A 27,079-nucleotide genomic window follows, 5' to 3' on the forward strand; every position below is an offset into this window, starting at 1 on the left:
TTTTTTTATGTCTTTAAAATTTCAGGTTTTATTTGATAAACATTCAATAAAAGTGCCAGATGGTTTCTATGGTAACAGGTTTTGTTGTTTTATGGATTAATAAGCGACTCAAAGTGAAGCATCATGTTATTAAACGAGCTTTGGTTGCTTGGAGTCGATACCGCACGCCCTCTGGCGGCGGCGTCCAGCCACTGCAGAAATAATTCAGAATCTGGTGTCGAGCCCAGCAGCAGAAATCAGACAGAAGCTCAGTAGAAACGTTCCCTCCTCTGATAGACATACTGTAGAAACTCAGTGAGGAGTCTCCAACCCGGCAAGTAACTTGTTATGAACAAAACAACTCACAACAGCATATATGCAGCCAGATCTCGAGTGTTTGTCTTTTCTTTAAAGTGAAGCAGGCCTTTCTGTGGGCAGTTGTGTGGGTTTTCACTGGTTTCTCTGGATCAATGGATAGACAGACAGTCCACAGGGCGTGTGTATGACATGGTTGTTTCAGCTCGTTGCATTAGTTGAGTTAATTAGGCTCCTACCTTTTTGCTTAGTTAAATCCAGATGGTGACTGTTTCGGTCCGGCTTTGGAGTTATGGTTAATAACAATTTAAATTAAATAAATCAAGAAATGTAGTTGAATTGAAAGTTTTATCAACACCTGCTCGATCGAATAAATATAAGAAAGAGTTATTTAAAATTATATTTGATAGTTTCACTTGTTAATAAATCAATAAAGGTATCAACGATACAGTTATAAACACAAATGTAGTTAGCATTTACAAAATGGAGTTCTCACTGATAAGATGTCAAACACATAACTAGATTAACCAAAAAGGTTCAAGTGGAATATTTCTATAAATCAAAAGCAAAAACAAACTGTGAACTAATTTCACTTAAAGCTTTTCTACAGTGATGCAAACCATTCAGTTTCAGTAGGATCAGGTAGAAACCAAAAGATGGAAAGATAAATATTAAAAATGAACATTTTCTTTCTGTCTCTATTTTTTTTTTTGTGTTCTCTTAATTGATTTAATATTTTGATCTTTTTTAGGATGTTTTCTGAGTGACTTCTCGCTTCGAGCAGGTGGCGATGCTGGGCCTAAGGGGTTCCAGGTGTGGAAAAGGGTTCATCAGCTGTTTAGACCTTTTATAAACAGTGAAGCAGTTGATTGATGGCAATTCCAATGTGAGTGTGTCTGCCTCATGAACCAATAATAATATCAGATCAGTTTAAATAAGAATTAAAGGAACAGTTTAAGCTGGAATGTGAGCGGTCCCATCTACGTTGCCATGGTTACAGCTTGATGAAGAGGACTCCAGTGACCAAGGCAAATCCAAGCAGCATCATGGCCACCTTCAGGATGCGGTTGCTGGAGGACGCGAGCTCGTGCGGCAGGATCTCCATGAAGGTGATGTAGATGAATGTTCCGGTGGCCATCCCCTCCAGTGAGCAGCGGGCCAGCTGATGCTGCGGTGAAGTCTTGGTCTCGGTGAGGCCGATGCCTAGAGCGATGCCCAACGGCGACATGATGGCAAACAGCAGGAGGCAGCCAAACACGGCAGAGCGTCGCAACCGGCCCTGAGTCAGCTTGAAGCTCAGGCTGAAGGCAATGATGCTCTTGTGGATCATTAGGGCCAGACAGATTTCCAGAACCTCCTCGCCATCCTCCAGCAGCCCCACTGCCAAACCCTCAAACACCGAATGCAGAGACAATGAAAAGACCAGGATGAAGGCTCGCAACACCGACTGAGAGCCCAGATCTGCATGGAAGTGGCCTTCGGAATCCGCTGACTCCCTGCGGTGGTGATGAGCTGCCCCGTCATTTACCTGGACACTTGAATCCGCCATAAGAGCCCGACGTTCCTCATGGTGAGAGGAGGGCTGATCCTTAAAGGCCAGAACAATCTGCTCCAGAACCAGAACCAGGAAGAAACCCATAGCTACGATGAACTCTGGCAGAGGGAACTGGAGCTGCAAAAGGAAGAGAGGCTGTTAAAGTCCAAGTTCCCTAAGTGTCCAAGCCCCAAAAGAGGTGAGAAGAAAAGCCCTACTTTGATCCCAGCACTAATGAAGGCTTCCCTGATTCCTTGCAGGAAGTCTGGCAGGAGGTCCAACAGGCAGGTGGCCAAGAAGACGCCTCCGGCAAAACAGCTGATCAGGCTGAGCAGCCTGCGGCGGACATCTGCAACAGGTGAGCAGAAAACTGATCTGAGATAAGAGCAGAATTCAGATATAGGTCTGTGATCAGGTCAGATACAGGCCTGAGATCAGGTCAGATACAGGTCTGAGAACAGGTCAGATACAGGTCTGAGAGCAGGTCTGCGATCAGGTCAGGAACAGGTCTGAGACCAGGTCAAATACAGCTCAGAAACAGGTCTGAGACCAAGTCAGAAACAGATGTGAGATCAGGTCAGAAACAGGTCTGAGATCAGATCAGAAACAGGTCTGAGATCAGGTCAGAGACAACTCTGAGACCAGGTCTGCGATCAGGTCAGAAACAAGTCTGAGATCAGATCAGAAACAGGTCTGAGACCAGGTCAGAAACAGATGTGAGATCAGGTCAGAAACAGCTCTAAGAACAGGTCTGTGATCAGGTCAGAAACAGGTCTGAGATCAGGTCAGAGACAGCTCTGAGACCAGGTCAGAAACAGGTCTGAGACCTGGATAAATACAGCTCAGAAACAGGTTTGAGACCAAGTCAGAAACAGATGTGAGATCAGGTCAGAAACAGCTCTAAGAACAGATCTGTGATCAGGTCAGAGACAACTCTGAGACCAGGTCTGCGATCAGGTCAGAAACAGGTCTGCGATCAGGTCAGAAACAGGTCTGAGATCAGATCAGAAACAGGTCTGAGATCAGATCAGAAACAGATGTGAGATCAGGTCAGAAACAGCTCTAAGAACAGGTCTGTGATCAGGTCAGAAACAGGTCTGAGATCAGGTCAGAGATAGATCTGAGACCAGGTCAGAAACAGGTCTGAGACCTGGTCAAATACAGCTCAGAAACAGGTTTGAGACCAAGTTAGAAACAGATGTGAGATCAGGTCAGAAACAGGTCTGAGATCAGGTCAGATACAGGTCTGAGACTAGGTCAGAAACAGGTCTAAGACCAGGTCAGAAACAGATGTGAGATCAGGTCAGAAACAGCTCTGAGAACAGTTCTGCGATCAGGTCAGAAACAGGTCTGAGATCAGATCAGAAACAGGTCTGAGATCAGGTCAGATACAGGTCTGAGACTAGGTCAGAAACAGGTCTAAGATCAGGTCAGAAACAGATGTGAGATCAGGTCAGAAACAGCTCTAAGAACAGGTCTGTGATCAGGTCAGAAACAGGTCTGAGATCAGGTCAGAGACAGCTCTGAGACCAGGTCAGAAACAGGTCTGGGACCAGGTCAAATACAGCTCAGAAACAGGTCTGAGACCAGGTCAGAAACAGATGTGAGATCAGGTCAGAAACAGGTCTGAGATCAGATCAGAAACAGGTCTGAGATCAGGTCAGAGACAACTCTGAGAACAGGTCTGCGATCAGGTCAGAAACAGGTCTGAGATCAGGTCAGAAACAGCTCTGAGACCAGGTCAGAAACAGGTCTGAGACCAGGTCAGAAACAGGTCTGAGATCAGGTCAGAAACAGGTCTGAGACCAGGTCAGAAACAGATGTGAGATCAGGTCAGAAACAGCTCTAAGAACAGGTCTGTGATCAGGTCAGAAACAGGTCTGAGATCAGGTCAGAGACAGCTCTGAGACCAGGTCAGAAACAGGTCTGGGACCAGGTCAAATACAGCTCAGAAACAGGTCTGAGACCAGGTCAGAAACAGATGTGAGATCAGGTCAGAAACAGGTCTGAGATCAGATCAGAAACAGGTCTGAGATCAGGTCAGAGACAACTCTGAGACCAGGTCTGCGATCAGGTCAGAAACAAGTCTGAGATCAGATCAGAAACAGGTCTGAGACCAGGTCAGAAACAGATGTGAGATCAGGTCAGAAACAGCTCTAAGAACAGGTCTGAGACCAAGTCAGAAACAGATGTGAGATCAGGTCGGAAACAGGTCTGAGATCAGATCAGAAACAGGTCTGAGATCAGGTCAGAAACAGGTCTGAGACCAGGTCAGAAACAGGTCTGAGACCAGGTCAGATACAGGTCTGAGATCAGATCAGAAACAGGTCTGAGATCAGGTCAGAAACAGGTCTGAGACCAGGTCAGATACAGGTCTGAGATCAGATCAGAAACACGTCTGAGATCAGGTCAGAGACAGGTCTGAGACCAGGTCAAATACAGCTCAGAAAGAGGTCTGAGACCAGGTCAGAAACAGATGTGAGATCAGGTCGGAAACAGGTCTGAGATCAGATCAGAAACAGGTCTGAGATCAGGTCAGAAACAGGTCTGAGACCAGGTCAGAAACAGGTCTGAGACCAGGTCAGATACAGGTCTGAGACCAGGTCAGATAAAGGTCTGAGACCAGGTCAGACACAGTTCTGAGATCAAATCAGAAACAGGTCTGAGACCAGGTCAGATACAGGTCTGAGATCAGATCAGAAACAGGTCTGAGACCATGTCAAATACAGGTCAGAAACAGGCCTGAGACCAGGTCAGAAACAGGTCTGAGACCAGGTCAGATACAGGTCTGAGATCAGGTCAGAAACAGGTCTGAGACCATGTCAAATACAGGTCAGAAACAAATCTGTGATCAGGTCAGAAACAGGTCTAAGACCAGGTCAGAAACTGATATGAGATCAGAGCCCCTCCCCCCACTGGTACTTGGACCCACCTGAGTTGATGCTGCAGCGCCCCGTCCCTCGGACGATGCAGAGTGGAGCAAATCCAAACACCAGAGTGATGGACAGCAGAACCACCAGAGCTCCCAGTTTTATCTCCAGAGCCGGAACATCAGCTGGGTTTACCGGCAGTGCCACTGCTCCCCCGCGGAACTGGAGGGCTGAGGAGGAGCTTCCACCTGCCGCCAGCATCATTCAGCTTCTCCGGACCCCCTCAGTCAGACAGGCTTAAAACATTGGTCCAGACAAGATCAGAATCTGTCAGGAGAAACATGAAACACATAGGCAGAGATCCCAAGGGGACGCATCCATTAACCATACAGATGTCTCCCCAATAATCACGGTAAACAACACATATATATTCAATGACATAGTATTGCCCAATCAAAGCAGAGCACAAACGATCCACATCCAAACGATATCTCTTTAATTGTTGAAAGATTGTGACCACCCCTTAAGGTGAGCGGAAAAGTGAATTGCTGAGGAACCATCGACATATATACATATGTCATATGTATGAGGAACATTAAAAAAAAACACAAAAATTGTTGCTTTTCTTAGAACCTCCACATCAGCACTGTGAAAAGCAAAAAGGAAACCATGCTGAAGTTAGTTTTAAGTGACAGATCTCCATCCTGGTTCAGGTCCGATCACAGCTAAATCAACAGATTTCATTTATAGTCACCTCAGGATGGTTCGATTAGCCAGATAACTTTCATATTTAATATTAATATTTTCATAGAAAAATTATGTTTTCTTTAAATGCTTCCACATCATGTGACTTTATTTTTAGATGATGTTCTCTCTCTTTATTGTGAAACGTTTACATAGATGTTGTAGTACTGTAGTACTACTGCTGTGGTACTTTATCTTTGTTTATGTAATGGTACATAATGTTGGTTAACATGCTGGAGGCCCACCCTGCAAGAGACATTTTTTTACATATCCCCCAAAAAGATTTGCTTTCTGAAATTTTACAGTAAATCCAGTCTGAGCCTCTGAGGATCCAGTTCAAGGATTCACAGGTTCTTCCTCTAGAGAGAACATCAGGAACTACTCATGAAATCTGGAAAAGCTTAGTTATTTAAAGGATCAGGGAACATGTTTAAACTTGTCCGCCATGACCTCTGATCCCTGACTTTGTTGGGCAGACAGGTGTTCTCGTCATCAGAGCATCTCTGGAGGAGAACCCGGACCAGGACAAGATCTGTGGAATGGATCAGATGGATGTTAACGGGAACTATCTACATTCTGTCAGAGAAACCAGAAGAACCTCTAGATCTGACCCAGAATCTGCACCTGGACCCAAATACAAAGAGCAGCAGAACCAGTTCCATCCAGTAAACCCAGAAGTTTCAAACAAAAACGCTTCAACGAGGACCGATTGATCCACTTTACGCCCAGAATCAGAACCAGGGGATCTTTTAATCTGGAAACTCCTCCGACAAACATCAAGCGAATCGATAAGACACGAGGCCCCTGAGACCCGACGTTGGACCTGAGGCGAGACTTGCCAGGTGAGAAGGACCAGACACGTGGCCTACCTGCTCCAGCCGCGTCCCGGTGAGTCCTCTTCCCGTTACTGGGAGTTTGTCCGGGAAGTTCTGATTCAGTTCCCATCAGCTGATCCCGCCAGCTGTCACGCGAGCCACAACACCACGCACTTCCTGTCTTCAAACTAAAAGCTTTTCCAAATTTTGTTTTTTTCAGCAAATGAATATTACCTGCAGATGCCTTTTGAAACTTTGTGACACACATGCACGCGCCAGAAAAATTTATTTCGTGTTCAATTAAAAAGTCGAACACATCTCAGTTCAATTAATAAAATACATCTAAAATAAATTGGTTTATTATTGATCTGACAGAATCACCCAGAATGAACTTACGTAGAATGAATTTTGACTCAGAAAAGTGAAGCTCAATGTGATACGTTAACCAAAATAAATATAATTGTAACTGAATTTATCAAATGAAGACTGATGAGTTGAATGTGTGCTTTTATTTTGGTGGTCACAGGCCTTGTTTCCGGTGTAAGTATGTTTAACTTCTTTCAGCTAAAGTAGGAGTCGCGCTTCATCACATATTTACTTAAGAGTCAAAGGTCAAAGACATGAAATGATTCAGACCAAAGTTTTCAGCTGATGATGAAGGTTTGAACATCATCATCAGCTGGTTCTGAATCAACATATGTCTTCAGTCTTACAGCAAAAACACCCAGATGATCTTTATTCTGAGGCTGAAGGATTTAGTCGTTTCATTTCGAGAATGTTGATATAAAGTTCATTATGAAGCAACCAGTTGATTTTATAAAACGGGTTGATAAGAACTGTAAGTTATGTGAAACGTGTTGACTGCATTATTATTGTTGAAGCAGAATTCTGTTATCACCACTATGGGGCGCTCGTCTGCTGCTCAGGTACGCCTTCAGAAAAACAGAACCTACAGAAATCTTCTAGTCCTGGGTTCTCTGGTCCAAACCAGAATCCTTCAGACCTCTAACCCGAATAACATCTCTTATAAACGTTGGCAGAATAACAAACAAATAAACATTTGAAGCTTAAAAAAAACATGATCATGTTCATTCAGCCATCCATCTTGGACATGTGTATTTGCTCTTTTTCAGACGCACCGACTGGGGCGGTAAATGGCTAAAAGGTTGACTAGCATGAGCGTTTTTAGGCCATTTTTTGGGGGGTGCCGAAGCACCCCGAAAATGTGAGAATTTAAAACATTTAGTTTTACTATATGTTATTTTAAAGACAATTGTAAAATATAAAAAGCATAGTGTGCTTGGTAGAAACGTTAAATTTCAACAACAAAAAATCCTGATTCTTCCAGCTCAGTTTTTGTCATCTGATCAGTTTTAGTGATGAATTTAAATTTCTCAGACACAAGCCAAAGATTGGAAAACCTGTCTGATAACTCTTGCAGGATGGTGTCAACAATGACATTGAAAACCGTGCACCTAAAGTGTATTTCGGGTTCTTCTCCGTGATGAGCATTGCTGGAATTGTCATCTTGGAAACTCTTTTGCTTCCTAAAACATCTCTGTTTGAATTCTGGAGAAGCATCCATTTCAACTGCTATCCTGCTTGCAATTACAAGTGACTTTTGGTAGCCCTCTTCTCTATAATTGAGTAAGAACGTTTTCAGAGAATCAATTAGGCTAATAGCTGTGTCAATTGAGACATCTGCTGCCTGTAGGGCCTTGCTTGCAAAGTTCATCTCTGACAATAAGTCATACCAAATGAGGAGGCACACAAGAAACTCCCTCCTTACAATCTCATCAGACAGTGACTTTGCCTCTGAGACAATTTTGCTGTCTCCTGCCACTTCTGCAAGTTTATAGAGCATCTAGAATCCCCCCCAACTGGAAACATACAGCTTTGACTGAGTCTAGCTTTGCTTCCCACCTGGTATCACTCAGAGGTTTCAGTGTGATGTCAACAAATTCTGTGAGAATGGCCACCTCTTCACTGAAGAGGAACACATAGTGTACAATCTTTGAAGAGTGCCAAAGAAGGTCGGATACTCTCTATTAGATGAAGCTGCATCACACATCAAAAGGTTCAGGCTGTGGCTACAGCAGGGACTGAACAGAGCCTCTGGACATCTCTGTTGTATCAAAGCTTGGACACCCTTGTTTATCCCTCTCATATTAGAGCCACTGTCATAGCTTTGGCCCCTACAATTAGCCAAGTCCAACCCCAGACTATCCAGCACTCCTGTCAGTGTGTCTGCAAGGCCTTTCCCAGTTGTGTCCTTCACAGCCGTGAACCCCACAAAAGACTCATTAATACTGACATTCTTCTTCTCATCAGTATGAATATACCGTATGATAACTGAGGCCTGCTCTTGCTTTGAAATATCAGGAGTGCAGTCCAGTTCCACTGCAAAGTACTTGGAGGCTTTAATCTGGGCACAAATTTTACTTAAAACACATTCTGATATTGAATCCAAAAATTCATTCTGAGTGCACCAAGACAGATATCCGGTGTTTTTTTGTTTTTTTTTTGGAGGCAGTTTTTCTAAGATGCTCTGCCAGTGTGACATCATACCTTGCGATGAGCTCATGGATACCTAGAAAATTTCCATTTTTAGGATTTCCTAGCTGCGCATTTTTTCCCCTCAGCGGCAGTTTCTTTCAGCAAGGAAGAGTATGCAGTCAATCACTCGAGTCAAAATACTTCTCCAGTGTGTCTTTTCAGCGGGCGTGGCTCTCTGTAATTCACAATCAATAGTTTCACCTATGCGTAAGCGAGATGCCAATTCTTTCCACATCAGATTGTCATGATGTGGTGTGGGTGGCGTCGGACCATGTGTGGTGGAGCTGATCAGGAGGCAGGAATGCAGGCATGGATAACATAAAAATGGATTTAATAGCAGGATACGGCAGGATACAACAAGAACAACACGACAAACAACAATGATCCGACACTGACACATACAAGACGGGAGGTATAAATACACAGGGAAACAATCAGGAACACATGGGCAGGTTAACAAAAGGCAGGTGAGACCAAAAAACTAAACAGGAGGCAGGGGAGAGTCACAGTCAGAGGGAGGCAGGAGCAGATCGTGACACAGATAAGCATTTATGTGATAACCACTAGTTTCATGGTGCATCAGGGTTTTTGAAAGACACTGCCAGTTGTTATAACCCGTCACAAGGTGTGTGTCAGCAACTCTAGCTTCACCAAAAAGCTTACAAGCAAAACAATAGACTTTTAGTACTTTTGGAGTACAGTAACCAATCCCGTTCCACTTTCTCTCCATTGGACAGTAAACGAAAACAGTGTGCTTTGGAAAAACACCGTTTACTCTTCTCTGATCTTGGATATGGCCCACCAGGACATTTCGGTGGGCCATTCTGAACCAAGTACTGCCTCAATGTGTCCCCAATTTCATGTGGTGAAGGCCATTCAGATGGATCTTTTAAATAAGGTCTTTCACCAGCCCTCTCCTCTGCACTTCTCTGTTCCTCTTCCTCTTTATCATGTTGACCTCTTTGTTCTTCTCCCTCTTCTTTGTGTAGACCTCTATGTTCTCTCTCTCCTTCATCATGTGGATCTCTCTGTTTCTGTCCCTCTTCTTCATCATGTAGACCTCTCTGCTCCACATTCTCCTCCGTAGTCATTGACTTGCCTTGTCTGCCTGCACTTATTTTTCTTAAAGGACAAAAAGATGGTCAGTAAAATTCTAATCATACTAGAATTCCAGGTTTTTAATGGCCATTCTAGTATATGTATCTGTCATGGTCTCAAGCATTATTTAACAGCTATAAATTACCACTCTTGAAAATGCACTTGATCATTATAAATAATATTTAAAAACTGATCACTTGGTATTAAGTGAGTGTTCACTTCCACCTAGTATTAGACCAACCTGTTGCCTTCCTATCTCTGTTCTGATTCTTTATATCTCTTTTTCTTCTTTCTCTCCATCCGCACATCTGAATAATAAGAAATTTGAATTTAGAAATATTTAAAAAATACAAGACTCAAACTACATATAAAAACATTATGTTTTAGTTTAAAATTGCAGGAATTTAAGAGCAAATCTGAAGTGCATCACCCAATTCAATAATTTATCAGTATTATCACTCAACATCCAATTAAACAAAGGATTACTGTCAGAAAAACTAAATAACCACCCCTGGTTCCTTTATTTTTCTTGTGATTATCTATTACGTATTTTTTATTAGATCTAGCTGAATCAACCCCCCCCCCCTCCCCCTCACCACCACCACCCCCGCTGCTCTCACGGAGATCCGACTACTCCCAGAAGCCTGTGTGAGATTAAAACCCTGATCTTGTGATCCATACAGAACACCCGTAACCTGTCATTTTACTAGAGGCAGGCTAGCAGCTTCAGCTAATAGAGCTAATAGGAATAATGCCTTCTTGCGAGATGACTCTCCTACTGTCTTTCAATCACTTAGAAAGGTTTTTTTTCATCCCTACGAAATCATTTTTCCCTTTCCCTCTTCCGTTTTTTTTGTGCCCAGGAGAGCTTTTTTTCGGACTTTCCATCTCTAGCTAACCTAGCTAGCTGATCAGATGACAGTAGATATCATTCAAATGAAAACACTCGCGCCCCAGCGCTTAATCGCGGGCGCACGCGCTGGACTCCTCAAGAGTGTTCACGTTCTGTGTGTGTGTGTGTGTGAGTGTGGGGCGGCAGGGCTGCGGTGGGGCGCCCAATCGCTTGCTTCTGTTAATAATTATTTAATTTACACATGCACAATAGCTATGCAACACAAAAAAGCCCTTCCCCCCCATCAATGCTTAAGCGCACCCTCCAGCGCGGTGCCCCTATGCGTCGCATACACTGCATACCCACTTTTGGCGCCACTGACTGGTAACTTTAACAACCGAGCGTCTGCGTCGTTTTGGCTGCGCACGCGCACTTAACGCTTGCACTTAATTGAGCAGCCCTCCTGGCCCCGCCCCCTTCCACACGTCACGTGAACAGCGTCTGCGCCTCTCTTTATGACGTCACAAAGCCTCAAACTTCATTACCGTCATATACCTTGACCAGCGTCGGATCAGTCACAGTTCACGCCTCAGAGCAAACAGGTAGCATGGAAAACCTACATCATCCTCATATAGAACCACTGAAAGAAAGGGAGAGATTGTTAATAAACTTATTTAATGTGGAACAAAAACTCAAAGATTTGAAAGAGCGCTTTGTAAGAGAGACTGAGCGTTCTGCTGCAGAGAAATTAGAGCAACTGGACACTTATGAAGAGGAGTTAGAAAAATATGATCTTGATTTAATTTTAGTAAATAGAGATGCCAAAGATACAATTTTAGCCCATAAGCGTAATTTAAGTAAACAGGGGCATTTACTTTGGGAACTCGAAGAGGAAAATAAAGTCCTGCAAAATTACAAATTACAACATGAAAACGAAGCCCTGGAGGAGAAGATTTTAGATGACTGTCTCTCAAAAATTAAATTAGTACCAACCTTAGAGTTAAGAGCAACTCCTATGAAATTAAACCAAATGCCTAGTCGTAAGAAGGACTGGATTTTAGGTGCTATCTCACAAAATAAACAAAAAATTAACAAACTGGAAGCCCTGAAGTGTTCAAATCAAGAAGGCTCGTCAAACCTAGAGGAACAGAAAAAGAGAGAGAATCAGTTCCAAGACTATTTGTTGGCAAAATACCGGCATTTACCATTAGATGTTAAGGAGGAGTCTTGCTCTGCGATTGACAGAATAGAGTATGTAGACTCAAAGTTAAAACGGTTAGATAAAGCGAGGCTTTCAGCTCTCAAGCAAAACTCAGCGGCGAAAAAGACGTTGAGAAAGGAATTGACTGACATAGAGGAAGAAAACATGTCAACTTATCAAACAAACGTTGTTCGGAGAACTAAGGGTGAAGTTAAAAATGAACCACGCTTAGACTTACAAGGAATACCAATGAAATTAAGGTATACAAGTCATAGGAAGTACTTACCTTAAATCTGCATCACGCCCGGCATTCTAAACCCTGGGTTCGAAAATTTTAAAATCAGTCCTTCAAACACAATTATTCATTGATGGCATGTACTTAGAGACAGATACAGGAACATGGACATTGTAAAACCACGTTCACATGTTTGTAGCAAGATGCTTTTAGCCATAGCTAATTTACAGCACTTTAGATGGGCTGTTAAAACAGTCGAAAGAAGTTTATAATCTTGTTTTTCATCGTGGGCATGCTTTGCTGTCCACTATAGTAAATTGCGAGGGGGTGGGAGGGAAGCTAATGAAGAAACCAGTTTTTAGCATTTCATCGTATTTGTTTAGGTAAGTTCACACGTTTGGCTGCAATAACAGAGAAGGGCGTAAATTCAGCTTGTCTTTCTGTTCAATACATTTCTTGGACTCACCACTTGTGAAAGGAGCCAAAGATGTTGGGTGCAATGTGTGATGTAGCCGAAGGAGAGACTCTTCGGCTGGGAAGGGAACGCTTTGGGAATTCCCCCGAAAGAGCTGGCCCAAGTGGCTGGTGAGAGGAAAGTCTTGGCCTCCCTGTTTAGGCGACTGTCTCCGCGACCTGACCCTGGATAAGTGGCCAAAAATGGATGGATGGATGAAACTTTGTTATGGCGCTTACACAGTAGCGTCGGCACGGCCCCAAAAGTTACCGAACGGCACCAGAATTTGGCTTCGCACACAGGTCAGATTCACGTTTTCGGTGCCGAGGCAACTCTTTTTTCAGACCTCCTCCCCAGCGGTCAGACTGGGACCGAGGCGACACTACCAACTGATTGGCTAGCTGAAATTATGCCTACTGCCTTTGATCTGCCAGCGGGGGGGGGGGGGGGGGGGGGGGGGGGGGTCCGCATGCGTGGTTCATTTTTACTGAACACGGTACATGAGAAAATAAAAGGTAAAAACATTAAAGTAGAAAACAAATGGGTAAAACAAGACATAAAGAGACCAATGAAAGCAGGGAATTAAAATCAACATAAATGAAGCCGGCGGCTAACAGATAAGTGTGTAAACCAGTGGGAAGTGTGGTGGTGGTGGTGGTGGGGGTGGGGGTGGGGGGTCACAAGACAGCGTTTCCCTGCCGTAGACGAGGACTGCCAGGTCTCCGATGTAGCCTAGTTGTCTTTAGATTGGCTGTTAAAATAGTCGAAAGAAGCAGGAGATCCATTTTCTGCAGCTGGAATAGCCAGGATTTAGTTCTGTCATGCTAGGTGGCAGAAAGACCGTTTACACACTTTGGAACTTATAAGAAACTTTTGAAGAAGCCAGTCTTTAGCATTTCATCATGTCTACTGCGCTAACAGATTAGTGTGTAAACCAGAGGGGGGGGGGGGGGGGGGCAAGGCGCTGAACACGGTACATGATGAAAGAAAAGGTAAAAACATTAAAGTAGAAAACAAATGGGTAAAACAAGAGATAAAGAGACCAATGAAAGCAGGGAATTAAAATCAACATAAATGAAGCCGGCGGCTTACAGTGGGAAGTGTGGTAGTGGTGGTGGTGGTGGTGGTGGTGGTGGTGGTGGTGGGGTCACAGGACAGCGTTTCCCTGCCGTAGACGAGCACTGCCAGGTCTCCGATGTAAACTGAGTGACTTGAAGTCCGCAGAGAGTTGAGCTTCTGTCTGGGGACTTTGACTCTCCTGACACAAGAGACACCTGCAAAACAATTAGCCACACTGATAAAGTCAAAATCGTCAGACATTTTGACCGACTTGCCAAAATAAATTACTTTTTCAAAACCAAACACTTCACACTCTCTGTTGACAATTCTATCTGAGTATGTATGTAACAGATGTATTCTGATATTTTATAATAATTCATAATAATGATAATGATCTGGTGGTTTCCTGCCACCACAGTCATGTCCCTGGTGAATGATAGTGTATTACATTTTGTGTTTATGTATTTCAGACTTTTTAACATGGACAAATGTGTCCCTCACTGTCCTACACCTCTTCATGCAGTCCGACTCCTCACCTCTAAACTCATGTTTCCCCTACTTCTATGAATAAAACGATTGCTCGGTGTCATTGTAAACATTTATACTTTTGGACTTTTTCCGAGAGACTTTATTCAACCTGATACATACAAATTCAGAAGGTGTGAAAATGGTGACAACTAAAGTTTACACCACCACCCCTATTCTAGTGCAATACAAGCATTACCAAGTCAGCAGAGTCCACCTGAGGAGACGCGGGTGCAGAAAGTTGCAGTTCTGATCTCGCTGGTGTTCGTACAGGTGTTTGCACGAGTGTTGATCTGGCAGATGCACTGCTTGAGATCAATGACAATAGCTCAGATATGTCTCGTAAGTTCTGCCCGACTGCTGGAAGCTCTGTTGAGAATGAAGATGTAAATAATTATTTAAAAACATTAAAGCCCCATGTCTGCTATTTAAGCAAACGCTCAAACCATACAAAAAAAAAAAACAAAGTCAGTCATTTTTTGTGCAACTTTAAGATAAATAAAATCCTAATCTAGTTATCTTGTCTCTACATGAAAAGACTGATCATATAAACATACCTTTCATTGCTTCTATTGGGTGTTTAAAGTTGTCTTCTTTCAGCCTTTTATTCTCGGCTATTAACGGCTTTATTTGCCTTTGTGCCTTGCTCCAGTTCCTGGATGGCAGCTCGTCATCTGATAACTCCTCATATTCGGTTGGGGACTGCAAGACACAGAAATCAACACCAAAACACACACATGTTAGTGTCATGTGTTTCAGACACAAGTAGCATGTTTACAACTACTGCTTGTAAACATTCAAATGTGATAAATTACCTCTAAATCTTTTTGTCTTGCCATCAGATCCTTCTTCAAGTCTTCAATCATTTGGTCTGCAGCCTCTTTTGAAGGACAGGATGCCGTTTAAAATTTTTGCTGCAAAATTTCAGAGTTTATAGTATATGAGCATTGATGCAAATTATAATACATGTGCTAAAAGGAAATATTTAGTACTAGAATACTCAGAGTATAGTGATACAATAACTTTTTAAGTTTTTTAAATAAAGGTTTCAAAGCAGTTCATAGGAATATATGAATATTATCATAACATAGTTTGTAAAAGTGTCACTTATTTAAGGTGTTGTATGCAATTGCACTCAATTAATTTGAGAGCTGTCCATTTCCACATCTTTTAATCAATTAATTTACCTTTTTTGATTGTTGATTCTCTTCCTCATTGTCCATCCACCTGCTGTTGGGCTTTATCTTCCTCTTTCCTCCCCTGTCTTCCTCTCTTTTCCAGATGTCCTCACCCTTTATGAAAGCCTCCCTCTGTTGGCACAGGTCAGTGTAGTTGTCTATGAGAAAAAGATTATTGGTATAATAAACAGACGATGAGTAACTGTGATAAAACATTTCACCCTTTAACCAAACAGAAGCATTGAGGAGCCATAAACATATTTTTTTCTCATTTATAAAATATTGAGCCTACACTTACATATAATAGGTTAAAATTAGGAAAATGTTACAGGGTGTGGGAAATGCAGAGTAAAAGATTTACCACTTTTCTCACACCATCAAACAAGTGAGCATGGTTGACAGAGCTTGGCTGTGAATGCAGTGACGTGCGGTGAGGTTCAGGACTGGGGAGGCACTGGCTGGAGTGGACTGGAGTCAGACTTACAAATACACAATCCCCGAAGCTTCTATTGATAGAATGAGACTAGAGGCGTTCATCTCTGCCTCCAGTCTGATGGCGCAGCGCCTCACAATAGAAATGGGGCTTTGGCGCGTGCGCCCTGCCATGTGCGCAGGAGTGAGAGCAAGGTAGCTAGTTCATCGCCTCCCCTTGGGCTTAAGTATTTGATCAGGAAACGGGTAAATTTCAGCAATTTTGACCATAAACATGTTGAAATCAAACATAAACCAGGCAGTCAGTGGACACATTGATTTCCTACTATATCATTATTGGTCTAAATAGTCATGATGACTGCCTTCCCTACTCATGATAAATGATAAATGACCCGCACTTGTATAGCACCTCTCAGAGTAAGGACTCCAAAGCGCTTTACACTACAGTGTATCATTCATCCATTCACACACACATTCACACACTGATGGTGATGAGCTACAATGTAGCCACAGCTGCCCTAGGGCGCACTGACAGAGGCGAGGCTGCCGAGCACAGGCGCCACCGGTTCCTCCGACCACCACCAGACCACACGTGACTGCATGAATGGAGAGAGTGATGGTTAAAAACATATATAACTTATTTATGTCGTGTGTTACCCTATCAGTTAGTGTGACCGGCCAAAAATGTTTAGGTAACAGACAAGATAACATTCATAAGCTAGGTGTATATCCTGGTTCACAAAACCCACGATAGCCATAACTGTAACTGCCTTCTGTAATCTTGTAAATAACATGTCTGTGTAGCTAAAACAAATATAACTGTAATTTTTTCAGTCTCTTGCCCAGCACTCCCTTGAAAATGAGGTTTTTAATCTCAAAGGGACCTTCCTGGTTAAATAAAGAATAAATAAACAAGGCTAAAATTGATATCATGCATGCACAGACACACACACACACACACACAAACACACACACACACACACACACACACACACACACACTGTCTATAAACAGAACCGCTTTAAGCTTTTTAGTTTTCTACCACTAGTTTTTAAACAAACACGTTTAAAACTTCGTAGTTCTCCCCATTTTCTCTTCCTGTTGAAAAACCACAGCCGGCGCGCAAAGCATGCTGGGATAGCCTTGTTCTGTGAGGATACGTTTTCTGCATGTAAACGAGTACTGTGGTAAAAAATGTGGTAAAGATCTCTGTCTGAAAGTGACCAATCACATTAGGGAAGGCGGCTCCTTGGAACCCGCCCCCCAAAGTGTGAAAAGTGAAACTTGTCCGATAGAGCGGAATTTCTACTCGAGAGCAGAGCAGGCTGCGCGAGCGTGTTTTAACAGTTCCACGCGCGTAGTACCCACACTTACGAGTGACAGGAACAATTGTCTGTGTGTGACTGGATACAATCTGCTCTCGGGTCTTTGTAAACACGTGCAAGGTGCTTTTTCGCACTCGCGGATAGTTTAAAACACGCACGGAGGACATTTGGAGCGCTAGTGGATGGGAACTTGTCCTTTCACGGACGTTTAATTATCCTCTCGTGATTGTGCGTGCTCTCGCGAGACCTTATTGACATAAAATAGACTCCATATAATCCAACTTTAATTGGGTTGTAGCATCACACTTTATAGCGTAGCGACTGCAAATTTAAAGAGCAAGTAACGTCTAAATTACCTTTTTTTTCTGATAAACTTTATAAATGAGTGTCTAATAGTGTTTAAATGTGTGTATTCATTATTTTAGCATTTTGGTGCATTTTCTTTAAAAATTAAAAATTCTGCCTAAATACCACAGCATAGTGCCACCTTCAGCTTAAAACATAGAGTTTGAGTCATTTTGAATGTGGCAAGGTGGATGCACAAGGGCCCAGGCAGGATTTGATCCCCAAACTCCTGGGTGAGAGTCATACGCACTAACCAGTCAGCCAAAGGGACATCCGCTTGGCACAGTAGCCAGGGCGCATGATCAATCGGGACATTGTGACAGGACGCTCACACTGTCACATCAATACACTTTAGCCAATGGCTAAAGAGAAAGATACTACGTAAACCAGTAGAGTATTGCGTAGCAGCTCTGTGTCAAAGTTATAAAAGCATCGAGCGTCTCGGCCACGCCTTGTGGCGAGCTGGGAGTTGGATTTGCAAACGAGTGTAGGAGGTTAGCCGTAGTTCAGCGTTAGCATATAGCATTAGCATATCCTAATCTTTAGCATAGCTTTTAGTGTTATACATACTTATTTAGTGTTAGCTTGGCTGTTGGATATTGTAGTTTAGTTAGTGTTTCGCTGTTAGTGTTATTAGGAAAGTAGTTCGGGTTTAGTGTTCCATATCGTGTTAGTATGGTGAGAAGGTGTAGTGTAGTGGGTTCGGTGGCTCTGTGGGGTTGCACTCCTTTCCACTGGACTTAGAAATTAGGCGCCACTGATTGCGCGCAATCGGTGTCTGGAAAACAGTCAGCTCCCGCCTGGTGCTGTAGTTTGCAACCAGCATTTTACCCACGATTCCTTCGCCAACATGATGGAGTTTGAACTGGGTTATTCTGCGTGCCTCCGTTTGAAGAGGGAGGCCGTGCCCACCGTGGCCAATAAGATGTGATGATTCCATCTAAATATTAAATATAAACCTGATTGATCTTTGAATGTTTAACCAGAATAGTTTAGGGTTTTTGCTTGTTCAGGGACCATAAACACACTTCGTGTTAATTCAGGAAGAGTCAAGTGTATTGTTAAAAGGGATTTTATTCTTGTCTAAACTAATGATAATACACGACAAGCTATGAATAACGAAGTGATGGAGTGTATATGCAGTGATGTAATGTGAGTTGTAGGCGGTGTGGTGTAAAGTAGATGTGTATCAGAACCTTTGTATCTGAAAGAGATTGTGAACTCTGGGTGTGAAAGAATTTGTTGTCTGCTATAAACTAGAGAGTTGATTATTAATAAAACAACATCAGACGCAATCTGTTGTGTCTACAAACCTTGATCGGAGATCCCCGGTCAGATCCGGAATGTCAGGAAGTCTGGTGGACCTCAAGGCACTGAAGTTCATAGATTAACTGCGGTGCGACCAGTCCGGTCTCGAATTGTCTCCAGGTCACAACAGGCAGAAAGGTTCATTGCGTCTAAAACGGATGTGTTCTCAAGGAGCCATATGGCTGTGTCAGTTGACAGTGTGCCAACCATCGACATATATATACTGGACAATTTGTGTCCACAGGCTCCAATTAAAAGTTTTTGTGCCAAAATGGGAGGTGGCTACCACCGCCATTTTGACTGTGTCACAGGTTCCGTCAAGCCAAGACAATTCCAAAAAAGGGAAAAGAGGTGGAGCTGAGGGTGGGGCTGTAAGGCTGGGATCAAATGACGACACATGATGAACTGAAGCGATGTAGCTACAAGCTAACCCAAAGCTAACGCAGAGGTGGGAGCTAAGCTAACGGAGATAGCTACCTAGCTACAACCGGAGTTAACTGTGCACAACACCGGAGCTTTTGAGTCAGAGATACGCCGGGCTGACTGCTGGGTAAAACCGGGTGGAACACAGAGGTCTCCCGAGAGCTCCACAAGCCGGCAGCCCGCGCAGCAGACAGGCGCCGCTGCGATCAGAGATGCGCCAAGCTGACGCTGAGGGGAGGGGACCATTCCAATAGTCGGAATCCAGCTCCACCAACATGTTATATTTCAACCCATTTTCAAAAATGCAGCGTCATGTTAAATGCACTGGGTTCTACCCTATTACATTTAAATTTTATGGTTAAACAGTACATGGTGCTTCCGGTCTGTAACAAGATGGCGCTTGTGCTTGGCTTAGCCGCAGTCACCGTCCACTTTTTCAAACGTTTCTCCACTAACCTCCTCTTTTCCACCTTGCTCCTGTCTGTCTGTGTCTGTGAAATCAGGTGTGTTGAAACAGAGTTAAAACCAAAACGTGCTGGATACTATCCCCTAAGCCATGATCAGTCTTTGTTTTCAGGTCATGTGAGAGTTGTTTTTAGACCTACATGTTGCTACTCTTTAGAGAATATTCAAAAAGGAGGTAAACTTACAATTAAATACTCTAAATACTCTTTCTCATAAGTGGATTTACCTGTGTACGGAGGTCAAGGGTCACAGAGCTTAACAAACCAATTCTGAGTTCCAATAATTTGTTCTACAGGTTTTGGAATAAATAAATAAAATGACAACAGTGCCCAAATGTATGCACCTGCCAAGTTTTGTTTAAACATGTATTGCACGCTTTCTGTAAACCTTTGTTTCACTTCTCAAACATCACTCTGTGTTTCCTATATGTTACATTTAACTGAAAATCTCATAACAACCAACGATTTATAGGAAACTCATGAAGATTAACAAGACTGCCCAAACTTTCACACCCAACTGAAGATGGTCTCTCAGTCTAAGACGAATCACTGAAATAAATGACCCTTTGCACGATATTTAGGATCACGTGACCTGTAGAGAAGGCAGCTGTCTCCAGGGGCACCCAGTGGGCGTGGTCACACCGGCCAGAAGAATTAGGATGGGGCGTGTAGACTTTTCTCCTCATTAATAACATTAACTTTAAACAGCTGGTTGTGTGTACTTATGTTGTTGTTGACTTATATTTAAATTTGTTTGATGGTCTGAAACACGAAAGTGTGACAAACATGTAAAATGAACATAAAAAAACAAGAAATCAGGGATTTTTTCCACGCTAGTTCCACGTGACCAGTTGAGATGACATCAGTGTCGAAGCAGCAAAGTTTAATGGCCGAGAGTTTTACGAGTAGTTGTTGCTTTTCCATTTGGTTGTAATCGGTTTCAGGTCCGGACCGGATTAGTCCTACGGGCACCCGGATGACAGGCTCGCTACAAGACGGTAATCAGAATACTTTATCGTCATATGGAGAAGAGCAACAGGATGATTAGTTTTCCCTGCATCTATTACAGCAGATAATAACAGATCTATTCATGAGATTACTTTAATATTCACTTATTGTGTTTAGGTCAGACTGATTCTGACCCAAATGTGCAGCTAAAGTGACTGTAGACGCATTTTATGTTTCAGATTAGGACTAAAATAGGAATATTTTTTGTTGTCAAGCCATCCCATAAATGTGAACATGCGGTCTGGATTTCTAGGCAAGTTGAGGAAAGCAGCAGCGCTGAGCTTCAGGGAAATCAGGACCGAGGCAGAAATCTTCACGGAGTCTGGGACGACTGTCAAAGTCAAAGTCAAAGTCAAAGTCATTTATTGTCATATTCTCCACATGTGCAGGACATACAGAGAAATGAAATTCAGTTTCAGCACACACAATTCAAAGATCAGACATACGTGGGTAAGACACATAACAAGAATTGGTGACTGCGGTCATTCGCAACATGAGTCGCGCTACCTCAATAGTTAGATGAAAAGGGTGTTACATGAGGAAAGTTCAGGGAGGGGAAAAAAGGCATTAACAGGGTTACACCAGCAGGGTGTAGCACTCTAATGCAAAAAAACACCCGACATGGAAGCACAGACAGCACGTATACAACATCAGAGTCCGATGGGGAGGTGGGGGTGGGCGGGATCCTGAAGCCTCCAATGGGAGCTGCCACTGCGGCGCATCGACCAGCTGCAGACCAACAGGTGGGAGGGAGAGATAAGGAACAGAGAGCACATTGAAGTTCCTGCAGAATCTGAAGGAAGAGGGTGAAGGTCGGGACACAGCATCTGTCGGCATTCCTCCTTTTTGTGGGGGTGTGTTGAGGCAGCCTTGAGAGGCTGCTATGGCGTCAGATAAGGATAAACATGACTTTGTTTAGGGCAGACAGAGATAGTCTTCCTCTCCGTCTTGTAGTCTCTAAGTGGTCATTCATGTCCACCAGTGAAGCCAATTTTACATTCCACATCCCCGCATCGTCCGGCGACCCTCTCCGAGATCAAATCCATCTTGCGCACTAACACAGGCAACGCCGCAAGGACATTGTCCAGCTTACGGTTCACCTCGAGTAACGTCCCAGTCTGTGAGGTCACCGCACGAGCGGCACATTCCGTGGGTACGGGTCGCACTCCAATCGCTCCCGTCTTCCCAAATTTCCAGAAAACCAGATATCCTCCCACTCCAATCAGAAGAAATCCAGTGATCATTAGGCCGAATATCCACAAATCTTCCACGTCCTCGATGGACAGCTGAGAGAGGCACACGATTCGCCAGACCTCCCAAGAATCGAGTGCATATCCCGATGCGAATGTCCCCTCGGGACAGGTGGGAGCCCCCTTCTCCGTTCTCATCGTAGAGAAAATTTTGTCAATCACGTTGAATGACCAATTAATTAAGTCCATATTTCCAAAAAAGAGTAGTGGTTTCAGGAGAAATGCAGAGAAGTGCTCTGTAGGCAGACAGGACAAGAGCCTTGGGGAAGCCGATAAGGGAGCTGAGAAAAAAGCGTCTGTACTCTCTGAAGGCTGCAGAAGAGCTGTGAACAGCGACGTGCGCCCCCCGGTGGTGAGAACACAACAACAGAAGAGAGAGGAACCGGACAGGAGTGGAGGTGTGGATGAGATCAGATGGAGCCAGATAAGCTAATGAAGAGCTTTGACAGTGATGAGGAGATTTTAGATTCTCTGTTTAAGGGGAAGCCAGTGGAGTTGTTGCAGAGCGCGGGTGTTGTGATGGGTGGTTTGTAATAACAACACGTGCTGGTTCTGGAGGGATGTGCTGGGGAGCCCAAAGAGGTGGAGTCAGTCCAGGAAGTGACAAGGTTGTGGACGAGAAGAGAAGATTGCAATGAATAGATGGGTGCAATGACTGGTCGCATTCTTGTCAGTGATTGTTTTTATTTTATTTGTTTATTCCCCTTTGCACAGACATCACGCTGGTTTGTGCCACTCGGACAAAGAGAACTGAGTGGAGTTCTGTTTGTCAGGACCTTAGTTGGATCTGCTGTGGACCAGGACGAGAACAGCTGCTTTAGTGGAGATCTGGACATCTGCAATGGGGGACGCCTTTGGTTTGGTCTACTGTCTGGCTAAGGAGGAGGACTATGAGCAGGTCCTTCAGTAGCTATAGAAGTCTCTCCTCCAGGAGAATGTAGACATTTCTGACTTTCTGCTCTTGTGTTTGGGATCCAGGTCATGAAGATCTGCACTTCAAAGGACTACAACGGACTGGACTACCTGCCTGCCTTCTTTCACCGCTGGCTGAAGGAACCTGGACGGATCGTCCTCTTGGCTTGGATGAAAGACAGAGTGGTAAGGACGGGACATAGGTGATGGGTCTAGTAGGCTAGGGTTTCCTCATCTACTGATGAAATCTTGCTTTGACCTGCAGGTGGCGCTGGAATCTGCCTTGCTCGTGGATGGGGGTCAGACGGTTGTGTTTCAGGGTCGCAGGGTGGTTTCTGACCTCAGAGGCAGTGGCATCGCTGGCGTCCTCCACAGTCATGTGACCTCCTACGTCCGCAGTCAGTACCCAGAAGTCTGTGCTGTCAGAATGAGCCGAGGAGACCATCCTTCAGAACGAATCCTGTCTAAGTACAGACTTGTTGCTAAAGAGGTGAGTCTCAGTCTGCAGGACAACTCAGGTATGGGGTGGTCCAACCAGTCACTCCAATTATCTAGTTAGATAGGGACCAGACATCAGAGCACACAAACGCCCTCTAGTGGTTGGTAGTAATACAAACAAATTGTATTTATACTACAGATTTCTTGTACTGCTCCTCCTTCTACAGTATTCATTTTTTCCACAAATGATAGATTTAAACCTTCCGCTTGTTCAGGAATTTCCAGCTCTGCCTCTTGGACTTGATATATTTTACATTTTTTTAAAAAAACATTTGTGTCTTTGTGGATCGTTTTCAGTGCGTGAGAATTAAACAGAGTCCTTTATGTGGTGCAGATATTAAGTGTGTTCTTGTAGAGTTGCTGTGATGTAAATGTTTAGATGTGAGATCAGGTCAGAAACAGCTCTGAGAACAGTTCTGCGATCAGGTCAGAAACAGGTCTGAGATCAGATCAGAAACAGGTCTGAGATCAGGTCAGAAACAGATGTGAGATCAGGTCAGAAACAGGTCTGAGATCAGGTCAGATACAGGTCTGAGACTAGGTCAGAAACAGGTCTAAGATCAGGTCAGAAACAGCTCTGAGAACAGGTCTGCGATCAGGTCAGAAACAGGTCTGAGATCAGGTCAGAAACAGCTCTGAGACCAGGTCAGAAACAGGTCTGAGACCAGGTCAGAAACAGGTCTGAGATCAGGTCAGAAACAGGTCTGAGACCAGTCAGAAACAGATGTGAGATCAGGTCAGAAACAGCTCTAAGAACAGGTCTGTGATCAGGTCAGAAACAGGTCTGAGATCAGGTCAGAGATAGCTCTGAGAACAGTTCTGCGATCAGGTCAGAAACAGGTCTGAGATCAGATCAGAAACAGGTCTGAGATCAGGTCAGAAACATATGTGAGATCAGGTCAGAAACAGGTCTGAGATCAGGTCAGATCCAGGTCTGAGACTAGGTCAGAAACAGGTCTAAGATCAGGTCAAATACAGCTCTGAGAACAGGTCTGCAATCAGGTCAGAAACAGGTCTGAGATCAGGTCAGAAACAGCTCTGAGACCAGGTCAGAAACAGGTCTGAGACCAGGTCAGAAACAGGTCTGAGATCAGGTCAGAAACAGGTCTGAGACCAGGTCAGAAACAGATGTGAGATCAGGTCAGAAACAGCTCTAAGAACAGGTCTGTGATCAGGTCAGAAACAGGTCTGAGATCAGGTCAGAGATAGCTCTGAGACTAGGTCAGAAACAGGTCTGAGACCAGGTCAAATACAGCTCAGAAACAGGTCTGAGACCAAGTCAGAAACAGATGTGAGATCAGGTCGGAAACAGGTCTGAGATCAGATCAGAAACAGGTCTGAGATCAGGTCAGAAACAGGTCTGAGACCAGGTCAGATACAGGTCTGAGATCAGATCAGAAACAGGTCTGAGATCAGGTCAGAAACAGGTCTGAGACCAGGTCAGATACAGGTCTGAGATCAGATCAGAAACAGGTCTGAGATCAGGTCAGAAACAGGTCTGAGACCAGGTCAGATACAGGTCTGAGACCAGGTCAGATACAGGTCTGAGATCAGATCAGAAACACGTCTGAGATCAGGTCAGAGACAGGTCTGAGACCAGGTCAAATACAGCTCAGAAAGAGGTCTGAGACCAGGTCAGAAACAGATGTGAGATCAGGTCGGAAACAGGTCTGAGATCAGATCAGAAACAGGTCTGAGATCAGGTCAGAAACAGGTCTGAGACCAGGTCAGAAACAGGTCTGAGACCAGGTCAGATACAGGTCTGAGACCAGGTCAGATACAGGTCTGAGATCAGATCAGAAACACGTCTGAGATCAGGTCAGAGACAGGTCTGAGACCAGGTCAAATACAGCTCAGAAAGAGGTCTGAGACCAGGTCAGAAACAGATGTGAGATCAGGTCGGAAACAGGTCTGAGATCAGATCAGAAACAGGTCTGAGATCAGGTCAGAAACAGGTCTGAGACCAGGTCAGATACAGGTCTGAGATCAGATCAGAAACAGGTCTGAGACCAGGTCAGAAACAGGTCTGAGACCAGGTCAGAAACAGGTCTGTGATCAGGTCAGATACAGGTCTGAGATCAGATCAGAAACAGGTCTGAGATCAGGTCAGAAACAGGTCTGAAACCAGGTCAGATAAAGGTCTGAGACCAGGTCAGACACAGGTCTGAGATCAAATCAGAAACAGGTCTGAAACCATGTCAAATAAAGGTCAGAAACAGGCCTGAGACCAGGTCAGAAACAGGTCTGAGACCAGGTCAGATACAGGTCAGAAACAAATCTGTGATCAAGTCAGAAACAGGTCTAAGACCAGGTCAGAAACTGATATGAGATCAGAGCCCCTCCCCCCACTGGTACTTGGACCCACCTGAGTTGATGCTGCAGCGCCCCGTCCCTCGGACGATGCAGAGTGGAGCAAATCCAAACACCAGAGTGATGGACAGCAGAACCACCAGAGCTCCCAGTTTTATCTCCAGAGCCGGAACATCAGCTGGGTTTACCGGCAGTGCCACTCCTCCCCCGCGGAACTGGAGGGCTGAGGAGGAGCTTCCACCTGCCGCCAGCATCATTCAGCTTCTCCGGACCCCCTCAGTCAGACAGGCTTAAAACATTGGTCCAGACAAGATCAGAATCTGTCAGGAGAAACATGAAACACATAGGCAGAGATCCCAAGGGGACGCACCCATTAACCATACAGATGTCTCCCCAATAATCACGGTAAACAACACATATATATTCAATGACATAGTATTGCCCAATCAAAGCAGAGCACAAACGATCCACATCCAAACAATATCTCTTTAATTGTTGAAAGATTGTGACCACCCCTTAAGGTGAGCGGAAAAGTGAATTGCTGAGGAACCATCGACATATATACATATGTCATATGTATGAGGAACATTAAAAAAAAACACAAAAATTGTTGCTTTTCTTAGAACCTCCACATCAGCACTGTGAAAAGCAAAAAGGAAACCATGCTGAAGTTAGTTTTAAGTGACAGATCTCCATCCTGGTTCAGGTCCGATCACAGCTAAATCAACAGATTTTATTTATAGTCACCTCAGGATGGTTCGATTAGCCAGATAACTTTCATATTTAATATTAATATTTTCATAGAAAAATTATGTTTTCTTTAAATGCTTCCACATCATGTGACTTTATTTTTAGATGATGTTCTCTCTCTTTATTGTGAAACGTTTACATAGATGTTGTAGTACTGTAGTACTACTGCTGTGGTACTTTATCTTTGTTTATGTAATGGTACATAATGTTGGTTAACATGCTGGAGGCCCACCCTGCAAGAGACATTTTTTTACATATCCCCCAAAAAGATTTGCTTTCTGAAATTTTACAGTAAATCCAGTCTGAGCCTCTGAGGATCCAGTTCAAGGATTCACAGGTTCTTCCTCTAGAGAGAACATCAGGAACTACTCATGAAATCTGGAAAAGCTTAGTTATTTAAAGGATCAGGGAACATGTTTAAACTTGTCCGCCATGACCTCTGATCCCTGACTTTGTTGGGCAGACAGGTGTTCTCGTCATCAGAGCATCTCTGGAGGAGAACCCGGACCAGGACAAGATCTGTGGAATGGATCAGATGGATGTTAACGGGAACTATCTACATTCTGTCAGAGAAGCCAGAAGAACCTCTAGATCTGACCCAGAATCTGCACCTGGACCCAAATACAAAGAGCAGCAGAACCAGTTCCATCCAGTAAACC

General features: G+C 43.9%; 3 protein-coding genes across 6 annotated transcripts in view; 1 reads left to right on the plus strand and 2 right to left on the minus strand.

Annotated features, from left to right (window-relative positions):
- LOC107379023 (zinc transporter ZIP1) lies at positions 1-12,232 on the minus strand. Of its 4 annotated transcripts, XM_054740702.2 has the most exons (7): positions 11,289-12,232; positions 10,153-10,219; positions 6,312-9,935; positions 4,761-5,025; positions 2,047-2,177; positions 1,823-1,966; positions 1-1,684 (listed from the first exon to the last, which is right to left on the minus strand). In XM_054740702.2, exons 4-7 carry the CDS (start codon positions 4,960-4,962, stop codon positions 1,289-1,291), a joined length of 873 nt encoding a protein of 290 aa, XP_054596677.1. In that variant the 5' UTR covers positions 4,963-5,025; positions 6,312-9,935; positions 10,153-10,219; positions 11,289-12,232; the 3' UTR covers positions 1-1,288. The 4 variants fall into 4 exon arrangements, with proteins under 4 accessions (XP_054596677.1, XP_070407065.1, XP_054596676.1 ...); XM_070550964.1 differs by having other exon boundaries at positions 1-1,966; positions 11,299-12,232; XM_054740701.2 differs by having other exon boundaries at positions 1-1,966; positions 4,761-4,994.
- The window catches only part of prr11 (proline rich 11), a 16,575-nt gene continuing 784 nt past the window's right edge, over positions 11,289-27,079 (minus strand). Inside the window, exons 2-9 of the mRNA XM_070550970.1 lie at positions 25,726-25,990; positions 15,405-15,553; positions 15,033-15,131; positions 14,775-14,919; positions 14,417-14,586; positions 13,726-13,907; positions 12,231-12,818; positions 11,289-11,383 (exon numbers count right to left, since the gene is read on the minus strand). Of these exons, the coding sequence (XP_070407071.1) occupies positions 12,569-12,818; positions 13,726-13,907; positions 14,417-14,586; positions 14,775-14,919; positions 15,033-15,083 (798 nt within the window). The 5' untranslated portion in view covers positions 15,084-15,131; positions 15,405-15,553; positions 25,726-25,990 and the 3' untranslated portion in view covers positions 11,289-11,383; positions 12,231-12,568. The remainder of the gene's footprint in view (positions 11,384-12,230; positions 12,819-13,725; positions 13,908-14,416; positions 14,587-14,774; positions 14,920-15,032; positions 15,132-15,404; positions 15,554-25,725; positions 25,991-27,079) is intronic.
- Positions 19,487-25,727, plus strand: LOC129163400 (histidine N-acetyltransferase-like). The gene is made up of 4 exons (XM_070550971.1): positions 19,487-20,690; positions 20,954-22,848; positions 22,929-23,048; positions 23,128-25,727. Exons 2-4 carry the CDS (start codon positions 22,792-22,794, stop codon positions 23,419-23,421), a joined length of 471 nt encoding a protein of 156 aa, XP_070407072.1. The 5' UTR covers positions 19,487-20,690; positions 20,954-22,791; the 3' UTR covers positions 23,422-25,727.

The sequence above is a fragment of the Nothobranchius furzeri genome, chromosome 5, assembly GCF_043380555.1.
Source record: "Nothobranchius furzeri strain GRZ-AD chromosome 5, NfurGRZ-RIMD1, whole genome shotgun sequence".
In the NCBI taxonomy this organism is placed as follows: Eukaryota; Metazoa; Chordata; class Actinopteri; order Cyprinodontiformes; family Nothobranchiidae; genus Nothobranchius; species Nothobranchius furzeri.